Genomic DNA, 19,383 nt, shown 5'->3' with positions numbered 1-19,383 from the left:
CTCTCAGCAACAAGCTGAATCCCTCTTAAGTTAAACCGGCAGGATTTTTAAAGTAAAGTTAGCCCTTCGCTGAGGGGACTATAAGAACCTTTATGAATATGGGTCATGATCTTCAGTCAGAATTATTTTATCAAACAACTGCTCTATGAAAACACTTTCCTTTTCAGTTGGTCCTTCTGCTGAAACCATGAAGCAAATGTCCAAGTTGAGGGAGAAATAAAAAAAATATTCTCAAACTGATCAGTTGTAATTATTACCCCCTCCCCCATGAATTTCACATTAATATCAACTGTCAGAAAATTTTGATGTAAGAGCATTTATCAGGAGAAAATCCTGAACCCCATAAGTGTCATCTGTTCTTGGTGTCTGGGCTGCCTAAGCTGTGTCAGATCTATTGGCCCCTTTACATGCTTGTTCACATCAGCGATGCATACCCGTAGTCGCTGTGGAAACCATTCAGACTGCTGCAAACGCTTGCCAAATTATCTGAAGGGTCTACGTCTCTCTGAGAGCAAAACAGAGAGAAAGGAAGGAAGGCTAGGGCTGTCATTTGTGTAGCTTACTGTGGGGGTGTGATGTTGCAGGTTGCTGCCAGACTGACTCCACTGCATAGACAAGCAGTGACTGAAAAGAGCAATGGACAGAACGAGAAAAGGCCTTCCTCTGGTTTTGTTCTGTTTCACTCAGACAACTAGCACTGGGTAACTTCTAAAATGAGGATTGATTAACACATGAGCTAAAACCAGATAAAACATCATTCCATCACTGTAGGGTCACTAGTACGTTTGTAGCCAAACACCAGAGCCAAAGATTTTTACCTGAGGACAAATTGAAAATAATCACAATTAATCCACACAGCTGTAGCGTCAGAGTGAGAAAACAGTGGGAGCCAGTGAAAAAAGAGAAGGGATCAAATAAGACATCACTGCCAAGCTCTGGAACATCAGACAGACAAAACAGATTTTACGCTCACATCTGTGCCAGCAACAAAACAGCTACATGGCAATTTTCTCTTTTCATCTTCAATAGTAACTCCATTACGAAGTGATTTTATATATATACTCTAATAAACTGTCCCTTGACAGACAATAATGTTAACACATCCAATGTTAAAGCTGCAGTCTGTTACATTGAGAAGAGAGCAGACTTCGACTGAAAATTTGAAGAAAAACAGGTTTCACGCCACTCCCCCACCCTCTCTGCTTCACTCATGCCCCACCTCCAAGCTCCACCCCTCTCACAGCATCTGCGCGGCTACCGCATGCGACCAGAAGCGTCCAAGCAGCGTACGCGGCATGGAGTGTGAACCGGTAAGAGCGATAACACTCACCTCCAAGCAGCTAGATATAAGATGCTGGTTATACCGAAGTTTGCCGTGTAAGCAGTTGTCGGCAGCGGCAGTAAGGGCAGCTTCTCTTTCGCTGGTGCCTGCCGCTCCGCCATGACTTCCACGCGCGTCCTCCTGACTGCGGCAGCCGGGCGACAGCGGCAGGTTCAGCGGATTCAGCGTGTGTGAGCTGTGATTGGCACTCCATCAGACGCTCCTCTGGCTGTGATTGGTTGTTTTGACTCGTCTCGAATTATTCTTTCCAGATTGAAATACAGGCAGTATGCGGGACCAATTGAAGTAGTTTTTTTCACAGGTCACATATCACATGTACTGCTGTCTGGGCATAGTGACAGTTTTAGCCAATATGACAAAAAAGTGATTTTTAAAAACTTACAGACTTCAGCTTTAAAGTAGGCTCAAGACAGAAAATACTTAATTGCAATGACATCTTTCGACGCCCTAGCTGTGTTGCACAATGAATTGAACATATTTGATTTGCTTTTCATTGTTTTTCTAGTAAAAATGTAAAAGCTGTTGTAAAAGCTGTGTCAAAGAAAAACAAAACATTTCCTTGCTCCTCACACTAGGGTGACTACACTCACCACCCACTTTATTATTAACAAACTGGACCCATTTGAGTGCAAAATGACCTGTGATTGACCAGATTTGGAGTGCAACCACATGCAGTGAAATAAAAGATTCTAGGGACTTGGAAAGGGTTCCACGTATTTTTGCAACACATTTGATGCCAAAACCTCTGGTCATCTCAGAGGTTAATGTGTCTGTTGATTATCTCCTTTAGTTCTATTTTCAAAAGGACGTGCACAGACACTTTTCCTGGAGTAAACAGAAAACAAGTTCCTATAAAATGTTAACAACTTAGATAATGTAAAGGTAGTTTTATTTGATTTTCTATAAAATAGGTAGAAGAGTGAAGAAAAAACTTTTTACTTTTTACTAGCTTTTTACTGAGAAAGATAACGTGTGCAAATTGTGATTTGCTATGCTCCAAGGCAAATGGCCCAACAGTGGAGTAACAGAGTTGTGGAGAAGGTCCAGGCCACAACATTTCAGTCCAAATATCATTCTGCATATCACTACATTACTGCACATAGAACTGACCCAGAAACATTCAGCTGCTGGCTTGTTACTACAAATCCAGGTTACATAAGTATAAATTATTAAAATCTGCAGTGCCTTCTTTCAAATTTGTAATTTAGATCAAAAAGGCATCCATTCCTCTTTGTCACTAAGCTGTAGTTTGGCAATTTAAATGGGTCCAAGCATGTCATCAGATCTAAACATTGTCCAGCAATATAGGGAATAAATGGAAGGCTTGTCGCTGACATCCCTGATAGACCTGCTTGGGCTGATAAAATGCAAGACTGTGCATTTGCATTCACTGTGCAGTGATTGTAAAAGAACCGCTTTATCTTAAGTTTTAGCAGAAATAGCGCTGTGTCTCACATCACCATTTGCTGACTTGAGAAAGTAGGAGTGTTACTTAATGGCCAGACATGGCACCTCCAAGACAAATAATTCTTGAAAAAGGTTAGTAATCACTGTTTGATGTATGATTGTAATGGCTACTCATTTTTCCAAAATAGGGAGAGGCTGCTTCATGAGAATTACTAATACATGCATACATTAAGCAATTTATAGTTGAAATGAAAACAATAAATGTATATATATGTATATATATATATATATATATATATATATATATATATATATATATATATATATATATATATATATATATATATATATATATATACCGTAAATTCTCTAATATTGGCCTGTATTCCAATAGCGGCCTGGACTCTAACATTGGCCGGTCTCGCTGTCAGAGGAGGTAAATAATGGCCGGTCTCTAATACAGGCCGGGGCTATAAACGTTTTTTCTGGGCATACCTCAACATTATACTTGTGGTAGTAAGTAACAAACAAGTACCACAGCCCTGCGCAGCTGGACGAACGGCCCTGACTGCTGCCCGTCTGCGCGAGGAAGAGAACAGACACGCAGCAGAACAGGAGGAGCGAGAGTGATGAGGAGATTAAAGGGAGAGATGAAGAGGAGGAGAAAAACTGAGGAGGAGAATTAAACAGAATTGGAGGATTTTTTTTTTTTTTTTTTACTTCAAACCAAGCGAGACATGGTAACTGTACTTTTTCAATAAATGAACCTAGTGTTTTATAGACACAAAATCTCATTTTTATTAATTCCACTGGTAGTCTGTTTTGCTCAAATAGCAATAGAGGCCTGTCTCTAATTCTGGCCTCTATCCAATAAAGGCCTGGACCGCGATGCACTTGAGTGAAATAAAGGCCCGGGCCTATATTAGAGAATTTACGGTATATACATATATATACTATATACACATAAACATTTTTCAAATGATGGATGGAACATTCCTCTGTAAGAGGTCTAAAGCTAGGGATATGTGATAGGACTTAACACTACCATGAATTTTATTGTTTACTGTTTTTAAAAGGAGAATATTGGTTACTTTGCAAGCAAGATGAATTGTCATGAGATTTGTGAATTCACAAACTAAATCTTGTGAGGAGCCAGCAGATGCATTAGCCTTGATACAGAAATATTTCAGACCAATGAAATTCAGTGACATAAACAGTCAACCAAAGATGGAAAGTTAAAGCAAAACAAACATGGCTGTGCCGGTTTTAGCTATTTCTTTTTGAAAAGCGAGCAAAGGAACACAATTTTTGCCTTTGTTGATAGGAAGATGTTTGTCCGTTGTCCAATTGGATGTGTTAAGGATTTGATTTATCAGTTACCTCCTCCAGTTGTGAACCAAATCCAGCTGCTACTGCTGCTGTGATTGGCTAAAAACTGAACTTGGGTTATTGAAGATGACCTTGAAAGTAAGATCAAATTTCACAAGATTTGTGATTTCACACATTTATTGTTGATTTGGCTTAAGTTTTATTTATCAGTTATCTCTGTGTTGCCTTGTACAGGAGGACCAACATTAAATCTGCCCTTCATTAGTCGGATGAACGGGTTTATAGTTACCCGAACTAGGGAAGTGCTGGTGTACAGTGACTCCAGTGACAACAAAGTCAAGTGGAGTGACTGCGGTGATTTTGTTGTGGAAGACTCCCAAGGGGTCAATCAGGCTGAAGCGTGGCTAACACAGAACAAGCTGGTGGTAACAAAGGCAGTTGGACAGGCAGGTCTCGAAAGCAATCTGAGACCTCTCTACAAAGACACCAAGAGAAAGTGAAGACAGCAGCTGATCTAGGAGGGAGTCCAAGCAGGGGTGAAGGACATCTGCCGCAATAGGGATGTGGAAGCAAGGTGCATGGACCCAATGGGAGGAGGCAGCTGATCAGAAGATCTCGTGATTAGAAGTATGGAGATCTGAGCCACACCAGATCAAGTTAACCATACAGTCCGTATGATGTGCTCGGAAGCCCATCCAATCTCTTCTGCTGGGGCTTGACCAAGACTCCACTATTACTACTCTACCAGCAAGCTGGATTGAGTGGAGCACATCTGGCCCCTACCTGCCGGCCAATAAACAAAAGATACAACACTGATGGTGTGTCTAAGTTGCACCAAGAGTGCTTGTAAGAATGTCTGTGGTTAAACAAATCAAGAATATGATACATCACAGCTATTGCTGCTGCTATTGGCTAAAAGCCTGAAATGGGAGGCAGGTGCCACGGTGACTTACTCAATCAGCTTAAAAAATTGTACCAAATATCACTTCCTTTTGAGAACACTTCCTAAAGAAGCCTTTCCAGATACCATTACACCACTGATTCCATTCTTACTTGAAATGTGTCCAACTTCAAAGTACTTCAGTGTTTGTATGGCATCAGACAACAGGGCCTCAGTAGGAGAATCTAGATCACGGATGGACAATTCCAGTTCCTGAGGGCCAGTATCCTGCAACTTTTAGATATGCCTTTGGTTCAACACACCTGAATCAAGTAATTAGATGATTTATAGTACTCTGGGGGAACTGACAGCATACTGAGGAGGTAATTCAGCCATTTGATTCAGGTGTGTTGGACCAAGGATGGATCTAATAGTTGCAGGATACCGCCCCCCAGGAACTTGAAATACCCACCACTGATCTAGATAAAACCAACTCCAGTTGGATTTAAGTACTGTATAAGGTTGCATCTGTGCTTCTCAGCAACACTCTGCTGCTGAGGTGGAAAGTTGCCGGTTTGATAGCAGCTCTGGAATTGAGAAATGCAAACAAGAGACTATAGAACTCTGAATCGTGCCTTGGAAATACTGCAAGTGCAATGTACCACATGGCAATAGCACTTTGCTATTAGCGTGTCCTTCATATGGATTCAAAAGTTAAAAGCCCCTGCTCTTGATTCACAGAAGTCAGTCATTTTTGTTAGCTGACTGTGCAAGGATGTAAATGGCAGGCAATGTTCTACGTTGTGAAGCACTGCGGAGACAGAAATGGACAGATAAAGCAATATCAACAATGTGGCACTGCACTAAGTTGTCCAAAGAAGGAGCAAAGGAAAATGGGATTTGTATTGTATTGGAGACATACCGCTGCACAAAAACAAACTGGAACCTGTGTTTACTAATAGATTTTCTCGAGAGTTAGAAGCAAATAACCTGTGCACCTACCTCTCTTAGAAATTGTGAAAACCATTTTCTTGCAAGAAAATAGCCTTAAGCCGAAAAGGTTTGGCTTGTTTCATGTGATATGCAAGTGTGATTAATTAACCAAGCTTTCTGATGCACAACTCACAACAGCAAGAACTTATGTCCTCAGATATTATGAGGCTCACAAGCCAAAAGTGAGCATGATTAATACCAGAACAAAAGTGGAGGCTCAATGCAGCTCTACTTAATACTATACCTGCTCTGGACATGACTCCCAAGGCAATTGTCGAGGCAAACAGCCTTAATAAATGTAATTAGTCATCATGAACCTTAATATCTGCTCATATAACATAAGGGAATAGACGTTGGGCACGATGAAGCTGGTATGGATTCCTGCCTTGTTGTCAAAAAGCTTTTGGAAGGCTGCAATTTATTGTGAATGTAGGAAGCAGTTATATCAAAGCAGGATTTGGAAAGGCTGAACTCCATTCATAAAGACTTTTATGGAGCAGGAGAATCCAACATTGACTTTTGTGCCTTCACACCTGGTGGCAGAATTCTTGCTGGTGTGGCTGTGCTATGTTATAAGAAGTTTGAACAACTAATCAAACTAGTCAGGCTGAATGTTGACTGGGTCATTGGTCTTGAGTTTTGTTTTGGAAACAGAAAAATCCCCCTACTGACCAATTACACCACTTACGAGTGCTCTGAAAATGAGTTTGAGTAGATCAATACACTGGCCCATATTAGAGTTTTTATACAGGACAGTGAATTAAACACTATTTTCATTAATGGTGATATAAATGGTGATAATTTCAAAGGTCTATATTTGATAACCATTTGAGGAATTTCTGCTTAGATTGTTCGCTTCTTCTCTCCAATTGCTCAACAATTGTGAAGATTAGATTTACCGCACTGCAATATATACAACCCATGTGTGAAGGCACTATTTAATGAGCCCTTTGAAAGGATTAAATGCAAGATATAATGATGTTATATGGATACTATCAAGTCAAATGAAATTTACTGTACATTTTAAATGATTAACAAACCATAATAAGCAGCCCGAAAATTTTATTTCAAGCTGCCCATGCCCAAGTTAAATCTCAAGACTTTTTTTATATATAACCAAGTCAAGTTTAAGTCAGGAGCTGCACAGTAAAGCAGTGGGTAGCCCTGATGCCTTGCAGCAAGAAGGTTCTGGGTTTAATTCCTGCCCTGGAGTCTTTCTGCATAGCATTTGCATGTTCTCTCTGTGCATGCGTGGGTTCTCTCCAGGTACTCCAGCTTCCTCCCACAGTCCAAAAATATGACTATTAGGTTAACTGGTTTCTCTAAATTTTCCTTAGGTGTGAGTGTGTGTATGTGTGTGTTTAAATGTTGTGTGTCTCTGTCTTGCACTGCGACAGAATGGCAACCTGTCCAGGGTGTACCCTGACTGGAACTGGAAACCTGACTGCTGGAGATAGGTACTGGCCCCACCTAGACCCTGATAAGGATTAAGCAGGAGAAGATGGGTGGAAGTCTAAAGTCAAATTCTGAGCTGCAATACTAAAAAAAAAGCTAAAAAAAACAAACAGTTAAACTGGTTCAGGACTGGTTAATGTGCTCCAGTTAAATTCATAAGATGCATAGTATTATGCACCATAAGATGGGGGTTAAACTCTTTTGCAGCCTTTTTTGCAACATTTGGGATAATAAATCTCACTTGTTTAACACATGAATAAAACGTCAGTGACCTCCTCAGCATGCAGTATTTAAAATACCATTACAGATTGGATAAGGTGAATGATTAAAATTAATAAATATTACAGTAAAATACAACAAATACCATTAGAAAGTAAAGTATTTAAACATGGCAAATAAAGTAATAAAAAATAAAGCAAACTTGGTGGCATTAAAGAAAACAAACCTGCTTTAAAAAAAAAGGTACAAGACAGTTAATCCCCACACTCCAGTCAACAAGCATTGGATCCTTGGAGGAATATTTCAAAAAAGACAATGCATTTACTTTGATTTAAAAAGAATGCTATGTATAGATTACTTACATTTAAATTAATATATGACAAGAAAATATACTTCTGTTCTGACAATAAGTTCTTAAATCTAATTAAAATTGGGGATCTGCATTATATACTTCATTAATGCAGCATGGCGTGGATGGGTTTAGCCTAATGCTCTGAGGAAGCTCAGTTCGTGGTGATCTTCAGCTCCTCTGCTTTGCTGCTTCTGGCTAATCATAATTTCTTCTGGGCCATACTTCATATATTCTCAGTGGGGACTTAGTTAAGTCAGGTTGCCCACAGAATAGTGACACTGAAGTGATCAAAGCCTGCAGTGGTATTTTTGGCAGTGTAGGCAGATCCTAAGTCCAGCTGGAAAATAAACCTAGCTTCTCCATATAGCAAGCAGAGGGAAACATGGTGAGCTCTAATATTTCCTTGTAGAAGACTGTACTAAACTTAGACATGATAATGTAAATGGGACCAACACCAGCAGATGCCATGACCCTCCAAGACATCACTGACAGGAAACTTCACACCTTCCTCCAGCTATTTTGATTCTGTGTTTCCTATAGACTCTGCGACTTCAATTGAAATGCAAAAAGGACTTTTACTGGAAAATGCATTTGCACAGCTATGCAACAGTTGATCCCTTTTAATGGTGTGCACCCATAGAGCTTGTATGTTACTTAAATACATCTAAGGATACCAGTGGAAAGTTAAATGGAAGGTAATCTTACTTAAATGCATATGTATACTAGTGGAAAGCTAAACAGAAGGAAAAACTGGGACATAAAAAGGTGCACAAATGACATCCGTTTGGATAATATTCTACATAATGTGTCACATGATGCATAATTTTAACATTTCTACACTCTAAATACTTAAATGTTTGGGATTCTTTACAACCATTTAAGGCAATAAAAATAACAACAATACCTTACCTGTTTCTCCAGCGCCTCCTTCCCTGTCGTGGATATCTTTGGCGCCGGTGTGCGCTCGCAGGTGCATCCTTCCAACAGGTAAATCCCAGCTGGTCGTGCGCTTTGCTCATTTTCAAAGTAGAACAATACATTCTGGTAGAGGGCGAAGAACTTCTCTGACCATCGGCTGTTCTCCGCCGTCTTCTTGCTCAGGTAGCCGCGCTTAGTCCCCTCTTTACGCGCCACCGCCGACAGAAACAGTGCGTGTCCTTCGTTGTAACGAACGCTCTTCTGCATTGTTGCCTCACGTCTTGGAAGGCAGAGAGAAGAAGATGGAAGTTTTCATTGTATGCCCATGATCCCAGCAGGGTTCATGCAAAACTTTCCCCACCAAGAGGCTCTTCAGTGCCGCGATGGCGTGCGAAAAAGTTGCCACGGTGATGAGAGCGCAGCGGAGGAAGAACTCATTTTGGAGATGCGCCGATCCAACAAGCACCGGTCAGTAAAGAAACGCTTCTCTCCTCTATGAGGAGAACTGAACCAGGAGGGAAACCCCTCCAGAGGAGAAACAGAGATAGGATCACAGGGCGACAAGCTGTAATCCGCTTTGGCGGTTGTTAACTCTCTCCCTCTTGCGCTCAGAGGCGCAGTGTCTCCATCGGTCTCCCGCTCCGTTATGCGCACTGATCCTGGAGTTGGTGAATTAAAGGCGGAGCGAGAGTTGCTCGTTTCATCAGGAGAGATATAGAGAAGAAACTGCTCTGCTTAATAACAAGTGAAAAGATTGAAAAGGCTTTTTAACGATATTTTAATTAGACTTTTATATTTGAGCTGGCCGCTCTTTACTCAAATATCCCGAAACAAATTCAACCTGCCTTGGTCTCAGCACAAATGTACCTGCTTTGAAAGTTTAAAAGGTTTAGCAGAGAACAACAGGGAAAAAAATTAATAATAATAGCAAATAGTCCGAATAAACACAACACACAGAGGTGGAGATAAGTTATAAAACATAAAAACTCTTAACAGAGCATAGTTAAAACTACTATGTTTAACTAGAGTAAATAACCTGCAAACCAAAAAAGAAACATGCAACTCTGAAGGAGCTAGATCAATAGCTCATGTAGGAATATGCAAACTATGAACTTTGGACTCTACAAATTATTATTAAACAGTTGCACATCATCTGTTCCACATAGAAAGGCATGCTGGTGGTAGCATCAAAAGATGTTCACAAATAAAAGGAATAGATTTGTCTTTAAACTCACAATTATTCACTTCTTTATTTTGAGCTGGCACATAAAATCTCAAAGTGCATACAAGTTTCTGGTTACATTTTATGTATTTAAAGTCCAAGGTTTCCTTCACATTTTAGTTCAGAACATGTTTTTTGTTTAACATTTGTGTAACTCTTTCATAAACAGATCTGATGTAAAGTAACGAATGATGTTATTATTCCATAAAATACAGGGCCTTTGTTAACTTTCCAATCACTTCAACATTTTTAGGCCTAAGAGCTTTTTCTCAACCAATATTTGAGAGAAAAATGTATTTAATAACAATCTCCTCTCCCACCCTACCCTAGATTTAAAAAATAAAAAAAATAAAATTTTACATTTTTAGCTGCTTTACTTTTATACGGACTATTTTGTTCTTGCTATTGTAATGGCAGGTATTCCTCGTGTTTTCAGGCATAAGATGTCTAACTAGTTTATTACTTGAATCAATTCCTCTGCTTTGGGATTTACCTTAAGGTGGTGCCAGGTGTCTGTCCGCCAACCTGTTACCAGTCTTAACAATACAAACCATTCTCATTTCAGTTCAGTTTATAAACATGTGCAGTTCCTATTAGGAAATATCTTAATTAGATAGAAGTGACATAGAAGCTGGTCTATTGTCTTAATGGTATAGTTTCAGATATGGTGCATAATATTAAAAAAAAAAATTAACTTCATGCCATTTTTTTAATCGTATGAAATCCACTTCCACCTACTCATGTTTTATGGATTTAGATAAATTCACATTTTATGCACCAATCTAGCCTTCACCTGTTACGAATCTTAAATTTGAAATATGAAATAAATAAGGTTGTCACTTTGTTTACAAGAGTTTATCATTGAACATAATTCTACAAAAAGAAATATCAGATTTGTCTTGTTGCATTCAATGGTCTTTAGATTGGGGGATGGGGGGATGGGGCATGCTGCAAAGGTCAACCACCATGTATATTAATCCATATTTTAATATAAACCAAAAGTAAGTGATCTATTTTTATTCAATAATCAAGCAACTATAAGTTAAAAGTCATAAAAGAAGACAGGTCAAGCATTTTTATTTATTTTTCCACCAAACACACAAACACAACTGAGTTTTCAGTAAAAATATGATCAATTAGTTCTCAACTGACGTGATGACAGGTTACAGTAGCAAATGTTTTTAAATCATTACCATATTCTGAAAATCCAAATACTATAAAATCAACAAGCTTCTTTAGGGAAAAGGATAGTGAGCATTTAGAAATGTTCTCCAGGCATGTTCAGCTTTTGATTGCATAATTTACTCCTTCAAGTGTTTATAGTCCAATGATCATTGGATGCTGAGACATCAAGAGTTTGACTGCAGCCACTTTAGAAGGGAAGATTTATCAGAGATGCTCCAAAGATCTGAGAGCAGTTTCTTATACTTCCTAAAGAGAAACACAAAAACACAATAAAATGTTAAACAACTTGAAGCAGAAAATCAAAGCAAAGTCAGAAAACTATACTCAACTCCTTTGAGTATGATAGATGAGTTGGTCTAACATAGACCAAACATAAAATAAAAGTTTACACCAATGACGTATTTGGTATGTGTGCTGACAGATATTTTACAGGGTGGAAAGGAATGAGAATAAGGAGCAATGATACGTTTTAATAGACATAAGATAATATATAGGAGACATAATTTATTTTTCTACAGGTAAAGTATAAACCTCGATTTATACTGTATGTCAATCTTCTGTCAGTTCTTAGTGGAATCCTGGGGTGCACTCCTACAGATAACCCTTATGCATCAGCATCAACAACTGATGGATTTTAAAATTTTATATATAAACTTAGTGATGTAGCCAAAGTCATTCCAAACATTTTTTCTCTTCAACTTCCTTCACTGAGAGGCATTTCTGTCAGAAAGCTGAAACCTTCATATCGGCAGTTTCCATATTCATTGCAGGTAAAATTACTGTGGAGTCTGGGGTCTTTATCTTCAACACTGCAATTGGCAAATTAAGGCAGTAAAATATTGAGTCTCAGTTATCCATTTTTAATTTCAGCATTGCTCTTCAAGGAGGCAAAACATACATAGTTATCAGAAATTATGAGCCCTTTTAGCTTTACACACACACACACACACACACACACACATACATACATATATATATATATATATATATATATATATATAAATATTGTTGTGCTTCAAAATCTAAACAACCTTCCATTAAAGACCAGCTGCACAGCTGAATGCCAGAAAGGAGAGAATAGCACAACAACAAAAAAATTTTTTTAGCACAGCAAATTTCACATGTAGTTATTCAGTACTGATGCAAAAAAATAATAATTTAAATTGACAATTGGAAAACTTGTACAGGCAACATAGACATGAGAAATGTTGATCTAATTTCATAAGTCCTAATTCAGTGTTCATGTCTGTTTATATAACTTTTGCCCATTTTCAAACTTGTTTTTCCTTTTTTTGGTCACACATTGTTTATATAATTATCAAACAGATCAGATCCCAAAATGCAATTAAAACAAACATTTACATGCATTAAAAAAAAAAAAATTTCAAAAAGTTTAGGTAAACATTACATTGTCCCTAACTATGATTAAGCAGACCCAGTTCTCATTACTGACAGAGTTGAAAAATCAAAAGATTTCTTCAATAGATCCTGAAAGAAAACAGATAGTAGGCCAAACCACAATTAGAATAGAATCTGTTTTAATGGGGTTAAAACATTTTTTAAGGGATTATACCCGATTCTGCACAGGTTAATTAATGAGCCCTGACCCCAACTGCTGTTTTTCCCCCCTTGAGAAACGCTCATTCTCTATGACATTCACAAGATTATTCATGTGCCTCAAGCTAATGTACCATCCTATGGAACCACATTTCTATGTATGTAACAGAGGCAGATAAAATGTTACTAAAGCATAAAGTAACACACAGCTATGAGCTGCTAAAATATATTGAAGTTACCTAGCAGCACTAGAGTCTGTTTTGAGCAATCTAGTCCAAGGCAGTACTATAATGTTCTCCACCTAGAGTAATTTATGGCTACATTCACATTAAATGTGTTTATGCTGCGTCAATGTTATGCTTCAGGTCCTTCTTCTCTTCGTCTGTTGTTCTGTTAGGCTGTTAAGAAGCCTGTGGGTGCAATGACAGGCAGGGGAGATATAGCTGCTGTTCATCCCCTTGAGCTCTGACAGTTATGCTGTTCTGTACACATAGCCTGTCTGGCACACGCTGGAGGTACTGGTGCTGTAGAAAAGGCTCTGTCTTTGTTGTTGTGCTGCTGGCACAGAAAAGCCATCGCAGGTTGTCGCTGGTTATGAAAAGTCCAGTCTTCGCCCATCATGCAATTAATCAGTCAATTGTTGCTGTCAAATTACTTCTTTTAACTCATAGTACATTAGGTAAAAATAGTTTTTCTTATCCAGAAAATCAGGTATAGCTCTTTTAAGGCTTTAAGACTTCAAGTAAGCACGTTCAGAGCTATTAACCACGAATGCAGAGACAATGTAACAATGTTAAACCTATTTATAGCTGAGGTCCAAATTATTTAAGACTGCATCAAGAGTTCATCCAGAAACCCAGGTTAGCAACTAAAGCAATGACCATGATTCAACAACTAGGAAGAAACTGGGCAAAAGTTGAAACGAAGATATAAAAAAAAAAAAAAAAGATTAATTGGTTTGATAAAGAGAACTTGAAGTTGCAGATGTGCATCCTGTTGCATCTGTTATGAAACTGAGTTTTACAGTAGTATAATGGTTTGGGATCCTTGGACATTTAAATTCTGCTCCCTAGAAAATAATTACCTGTTTGTGACCCTAAGCTAAGGTGGTTCAAATTACTCAGTTAGTTCAAACTTTTATATTTGGGACAAAAAAGTAAAATTAAGGTTTTGGAATGGCCTAATCAAAGACGAGATTGTGTTCCTGTGGAATGCATGACTGTAAAACAAAAAAAATCTTTTAATGAAGTTGAATCAAAGAAATTAATCTACAAAACTTATGGTGAGCTGCTGAAAACACTTGAATTGTTTCCCTAAAGTCTGGACCAGTTTGGTTTAGTTATTCTGAATTAAAATGACCATATGAAATCTGCTCGTCTTCATTCAGTTTACTTTTGTACAATTACAATTTCATTGCTGACTTCAAAAAAGTGAATGTGACAAAACAGCCAAAACCTAAAAATCTATTAACATTTGTGATACTTTCCACTGCACTTATGATACATGGCTGAATTCAATATAAAATCCGATAAACTGAACAAAAATTAGACTGGATGAAAGGACTGCAGCAACTAATTAACCAAGATACATAAATGAGAAATCATAAATCTAAAAAGAAAATATTTATTTGATGCCGTTCCACATATGTGAAAAACATGTCTAGCAGGCAGAAAACGCATGGTAGTTTCAGAGACTTTTAAAGCCTCAGATAAATTAATAGTTCAAAATAAATCCTTGATTTTTATTTGTATGCCTTTCTTTTTTCATGGTACAGTGACACATTTTGCAGCTCAAATGCAGGAGCTCAAGTATGAAATCAAGTGCATTTAAGTGTAAAAGTTTGAATAAACATTAGTTTAGTAGAGATGAGTCTCTGTTTATGTCTAGTAAATCATTTCAGAGCTGAATCTTAGCTTTAAGTATCAATTCTCCATCTGGCTTCACATATTTTAATCACTTGTAATTTGGATATTTATACTGAGATTAACACTAAGCACATTTGAATAAATGTGCTTAGTGTTAATCTAAAAGCAAGATTTTGTTCAACAGTTTTAAAAAGGTAAAAGTATACAAACAGCTCACTGTGTGCACACATTATAGAACAAAGACTGCATTACTGTCCTGATCTTAATGTGCAAAATAAGTGCACCCTTGAAGGAAATGTCAAAGTGAATATATGTGCTATATATACCTCCTGGCATTGACCATAGTCTCCAGCTCTCTGGCTTTGCGAGAGGCGGTGTGTAGTATCGGATCAGGAATATCAGCCAGCCGGGCAACGTTGAGACCATAGCTTCGCCCTGCAGCGCCTTCAGTTAACTGATAGAGGAAGGTGATGAACTCTGGCTGAACCTCTCCATCTGTCAACATACACAGTCATATACAAGAAAGTATTCAAGTGCACCAAATCCACCCTAAGATAATCTTGACCATATTTTGCACATACAGCATGAAAACAATTGGTGAGGTAAGCAGAAAAGTGCAAACATACTGTCAGAGTCAGTGTTGGTGTCAGGTTCATTAAGTAAGAAAGCCATATGGAAGTTGGACACATGTTCAGGGTATACCTGCTCCAACTCACACAGGGGAGGATAATGGGTCACAAACAAGGTGAATGCTTTCACCTGTGAGGAAAAAAAATATATTTTGTTTGGTTAGCATTAGGCATAGGCCATTTAGCAGTATCAAAGTGTCCCCTGTATGAAAAACACATAGTTATATATATATATATATATATATATATATATATATATATATATATATATATATATATATATATATATATATATATATATATATATATATACATATGAAAGCCAAAGCAAATGGAAGCTATGAAGTTTTTTAAGAACTAAACAATATGTAGGAAAAAAAAGCAAGAAAAGAGCTTCAACTTGAACATCGTCTTGATTCAGTCCTACTTCATCTCTGTACCCTGCAGCCAGAATATTGAAATAACAACCAGTATACTCGTTGCATACTTATTTATTTTTTCACCTTTCAGTGTTTCAGCGCTTAAGTTGTTTTAACACCCAATTTGGCTCTCCTTGCAACCTAGCTCATTTTTCTGCCTTTGCTGCAAACACTAACTTTAGCTTTTCAAACTCTGAAAAGATCAACTAATGGAAGACAGTTCTTCACCTTAGCCAGGGCTGAAATAGAGAGGCAAGATGAATGAACTCTGGAGTTAATAGTTCAGAATGAAAAAATCAAAGTAAGTGGTCAGTCTCTTGGACTGCTTCAGTCATCTGTATAAAACATTTTATCTGTTATTGCTGCTCCATGAAGATGGCTTCTGAAATCTCTTTAGTAAAAACAGATGCATTGCCTTTACTTTTGCTTCTATTAATAACACAATCAAGTGAATAGAAATGTAAATACATATATGATACATGTTAGAAAATGTGCCTCCTATATTTAATTGCTCAAACAAAGTAATCACTGGCTCACACAGTTTTAAATCTCTGCACTCAAGTCTGTAAAAAAAGAAATCTCAATTTTTGAGGTCTAAATGAAGTGAATGTCATCTTTTTGACAACCAACCAGTAAACATCTTACTCTTTCCCCTGTTACTGAAGCTGCATCCAAGCCACTCACTGACAAGGGGACTTCTGACCGTCATCAGTACGCAATGCAAGTGAAGTGTCTAGCACATGGACACAATGAAAAACAAATCCTGGGCTGGGCCTTGAACCGACAACCCTTCGGTCAGAGTGCAAACTCCTGTAAAAAAAACTTAGTAATACACCTTATGTCAAAAATGATTGATGACTAATGACCTGACCTTATGACCTTTTGACCTCACCCCTCCCCCCTTCCGGTCCCCTCCCCCCCCAAATGATTTATGACCCACCCCTCCCCCACAAATGATTTATGACCCACCCCTCCCCCACAAGTGATTTATGACCCACCCCTCCCCCCACAAATGATTTATGACTTATGACCTTTTGACCTTACCCCTCCCCCCTTCCGGTCCCCTCCCCCACAAATGATTTATGACCTTACCCCTCCCCCACAAATGATTTATGACACCCCTCCCCCCATCCGGTCCCATCCCCCATCCTTCTGGATCCCCCAAGATTTATGACCTTACCCCTCCCCATTCTGTTCCCCATCCCCCATCCTTCCGGATCCCCAAGATTTATGACTCCATCACCCACCCTCCTTCCCTAAGCTAACCAATGAAAATAGGAGGGTGGAATTATGTCCTCTTTAAATATTGCTGGGGAGAAAAGTTTTTGTATTTTCAGCAAGAGAAAAACACTTACATTCCTACCGACAATGTCAAGAATTCCGAGAGCTATTCTTAAAAGCAGAGAATTACGCTCTGCATTGGAAAAAGAATCGGCTTTACCTGAGCAGCTTGAAGTAGGTGTAAAGAACGAGATCCGTTTTTCCGCCTGCAAAGAAATGGAGGACGCGATGGGAGAATTCGGGATCGAACCTTTGGTGAAAGATGCTTCAACTTCGACAACCCTGGACGCTATGGAAGACTCTGAGACCATGCCTTCCCCAGACATTAGACCGGCCGAAGAAATGGAGGACGCGATGGAGGTGAATAAAAGATCTGCGTTGCCGAGCGGAACATCTTTATTATCCGAGACACCAATTTCTGTATTCCAAGCTTCGAACCACCCCCTCGAAGCTCCCAAGAAATCATCGTTGTATCTATGCCGGGTTCAGCACCCTCCCTTAGAAACACTGCATGAAGAATGGTCTTTAGAGGATTCTGGCATGGTTGGGGCGTGGGGATACATCTTCAAATACGAATCCGGTGAGCTCTACCTTTACCAACTGGATCAAGAAGAGAAGCTCACACCCTTCTCCAACACATGCAACCTTACCTATAATGACTGGGCAGTGCTGAGGTTGGTGGTCCCCTACAATACAGAAATAAGCGGGGAATTGGCTACACCAGATCGGTCAGAGTTGATCGGTTTTCCATCCGATGTTGAAATCGTCAACGGAGAGATGCTTTTTAGCGCAGTTTGGGAAACAAAATCTACCACAAACGGGTCCTGGTCTCTCCGAGCGAGCAGGCGACGTAGCTACGAGGCTTTTTCCCCCGACCTGTTTGTTTTAGAAGTTTTCAACATAGAATGCGGGATCTTTAGGACCATGCTGGCGATACCTTTTAGTGTATGGCGCCAAAAAATGATCGAAATTGGGGATCGGATTTCCAACCTGTTCCGGAGTTCGCGCTGCTGGCTTGACATTCTGACTGTGAAAAAAACCCTCTTTTAGACACGCCCTCCACCCTCCACCCTATATATATTTAGCGGGAGGAAGCATACTGGCACACATCTCTTCAAGAAGAGGCGAACCTACAGCTGATAGAATGGGGTCGTACTGGGATTTATACTCTCCTATTTCCCCCACACCATTTCTCCCACCTTCACCACCCTACCCTCCATCACCGGTGCTTTTTCCAGACGAAGCTAATCATCCACCATCACCAGCGCCTTTTCCAAGCGAGACTAACGAAGCAAATAACCTGAAGGAGGAAAAGAAATTGCTTCCCACTCTTTCCGAGTCTGAAGAAGACAGGGCGGCGGGAGCCTCACCTGATTCGTCCGAAGACGAGCAAACCAGCCTCATCGTGCATCCGGCGCAGACTCCACCGATTATAAACGGGGAGGTGGACGAGGAATGGATCTTTTCCTCTCACATTGCTATAGTAAAAACAGCCGTGCTTCATTTGCTTAACAACGTCGCTTTGGAATATAACCGAGAGACTTGTTACGGATGTCAAACAGACCACCCGAGTCAACTACAGCATCATTGTCTCGAAGCATTGAAAGAAGAATTCTATCAGACTAACTTTATCACGCTTCAACGTCGACTCAAAACACCGCATCTCATTCCAGCCATTCAACATCTGATGAAAGAACGCGGACAAGAAGCGGAGGATTTCAGGGTGAAGATAATTGTGGAGACTCTTTTGTACGAACTCAGATCTTCGTTCGGACTGTGTGCTGCTGTTGAAGAAGTGTATCGGAACAACAGAGAAATTTACAAAATCAAACAACTCTGTGCTATTTCAAACATCTTTGGTCGCACTGGATGAATGATGTGCTATTTAGTTGCTTGTTTATCTTCTGTATCACTTGGAAGTGATTGAAAAAAAAAAGAAAGAAAAAAAAAAAGATTTAAAAAAAAAAAAATAAACGTTTTTGTTTTTTACATTTCAAGTTTTTACATTTTGTAGATGTGATTTGAAAAGTTTTTGTTTTTACATTTTGTAGTTTGTTTTTTACATTTCAAGTTTTTACATTTTGTAGTTTGTAGATGTGAATTGAAAAGGTGGAACCTTGTTTTCTTGTCAGGCACAAGTATTTTTTTACTTGTAGGTAAATTACATCTCATAATCTAATGTGGCGAAAGTCAAGTCACAATCAATAATCAATAGTATTAAGAGTAATCCTTTCTATTAAGATTCCATTCATAAACAAGTATATTTCTGAGAAGAACTTTTACCCTGCATTGTGTGCTGATGCTCATGAAAACCAACCCCCACCTCTGCT

The 19,383-nt window shown here is 38.9% G+C and overlaps 2 protein-coding genes across 2 annotated transcripts in view; both read right to left on the bottom strand.

Annotated features, from left to right (window-relative positions):
* The window catches only part of rasgrf2b (Ras protein-specific guanine nucleotide-releasing factor 2b), a 77,018-nt gene extending 67,486 nt beyond the window's left edge, over positions 1-9,532 (bottom strand). Inside the window, exon 1 of the mRNA XM_038308146.1 lies at positions 8,887-9,532. Within this exon, the coding sequence (XP_038164074.1) occupies positions 8,887-9,162 (276 nt within the window). The 5' untranslated portion in view covers positions 9,163-9,532. The remainder of the gene's footprint in view (positions 1-8,886) is intronic.
* Positions 9,533-11,160: 1,628 nt separating this feature from the next.
* The window catches only part of msh3 (mutS homolog 3 (E. coli)), a 69,201-nt gene continuing 60,978 nt past the window's right edge, over positions 11,161-19,383 (bottom strand). The window contains exons 22-24 of the mRNA XM_038308134.1: positions 15,351-15,483; positions 15,051-15,219; positions 11,161-11,548 (exon numbers count right to left, since the gene is read on the bottom strand). Coding sequence (XP_038164062.1) covers positions 11,467-11,548; positions 15,051-15,219; positions 15,351-15,483 — 384 coding nt within the window. The 3' untranslated portion in view covers positions 11,161-11,466. The remainder of the gene's footprint in view (positions 11,549-15,050; positions 15,220-15,350; positions 15,484-19,383) is intronic.

Source organism: Cyprinodon tularosa, unplaced genomic scaffold, assembly GCF_016077235.1.
Source record: "Cyprinodon tularosa strain WSP-4 unplaced genomic scaffold, ASM1607723v1 ctg63, whole genome shotgun sequence".
Taxonomy (NCBI): domain Eukaryota; kingdom Metazoa; phylum Chordata; class Actinopteri; order Cyprinodontiformes; family Cyprinodontidae; genus Cyprinodon; species Cyprinodon tularosa.
Note: the sequence above shows the minus strand (reverse complement) of the source record. Positions and strands in the feature narration are given on the sequence as shown.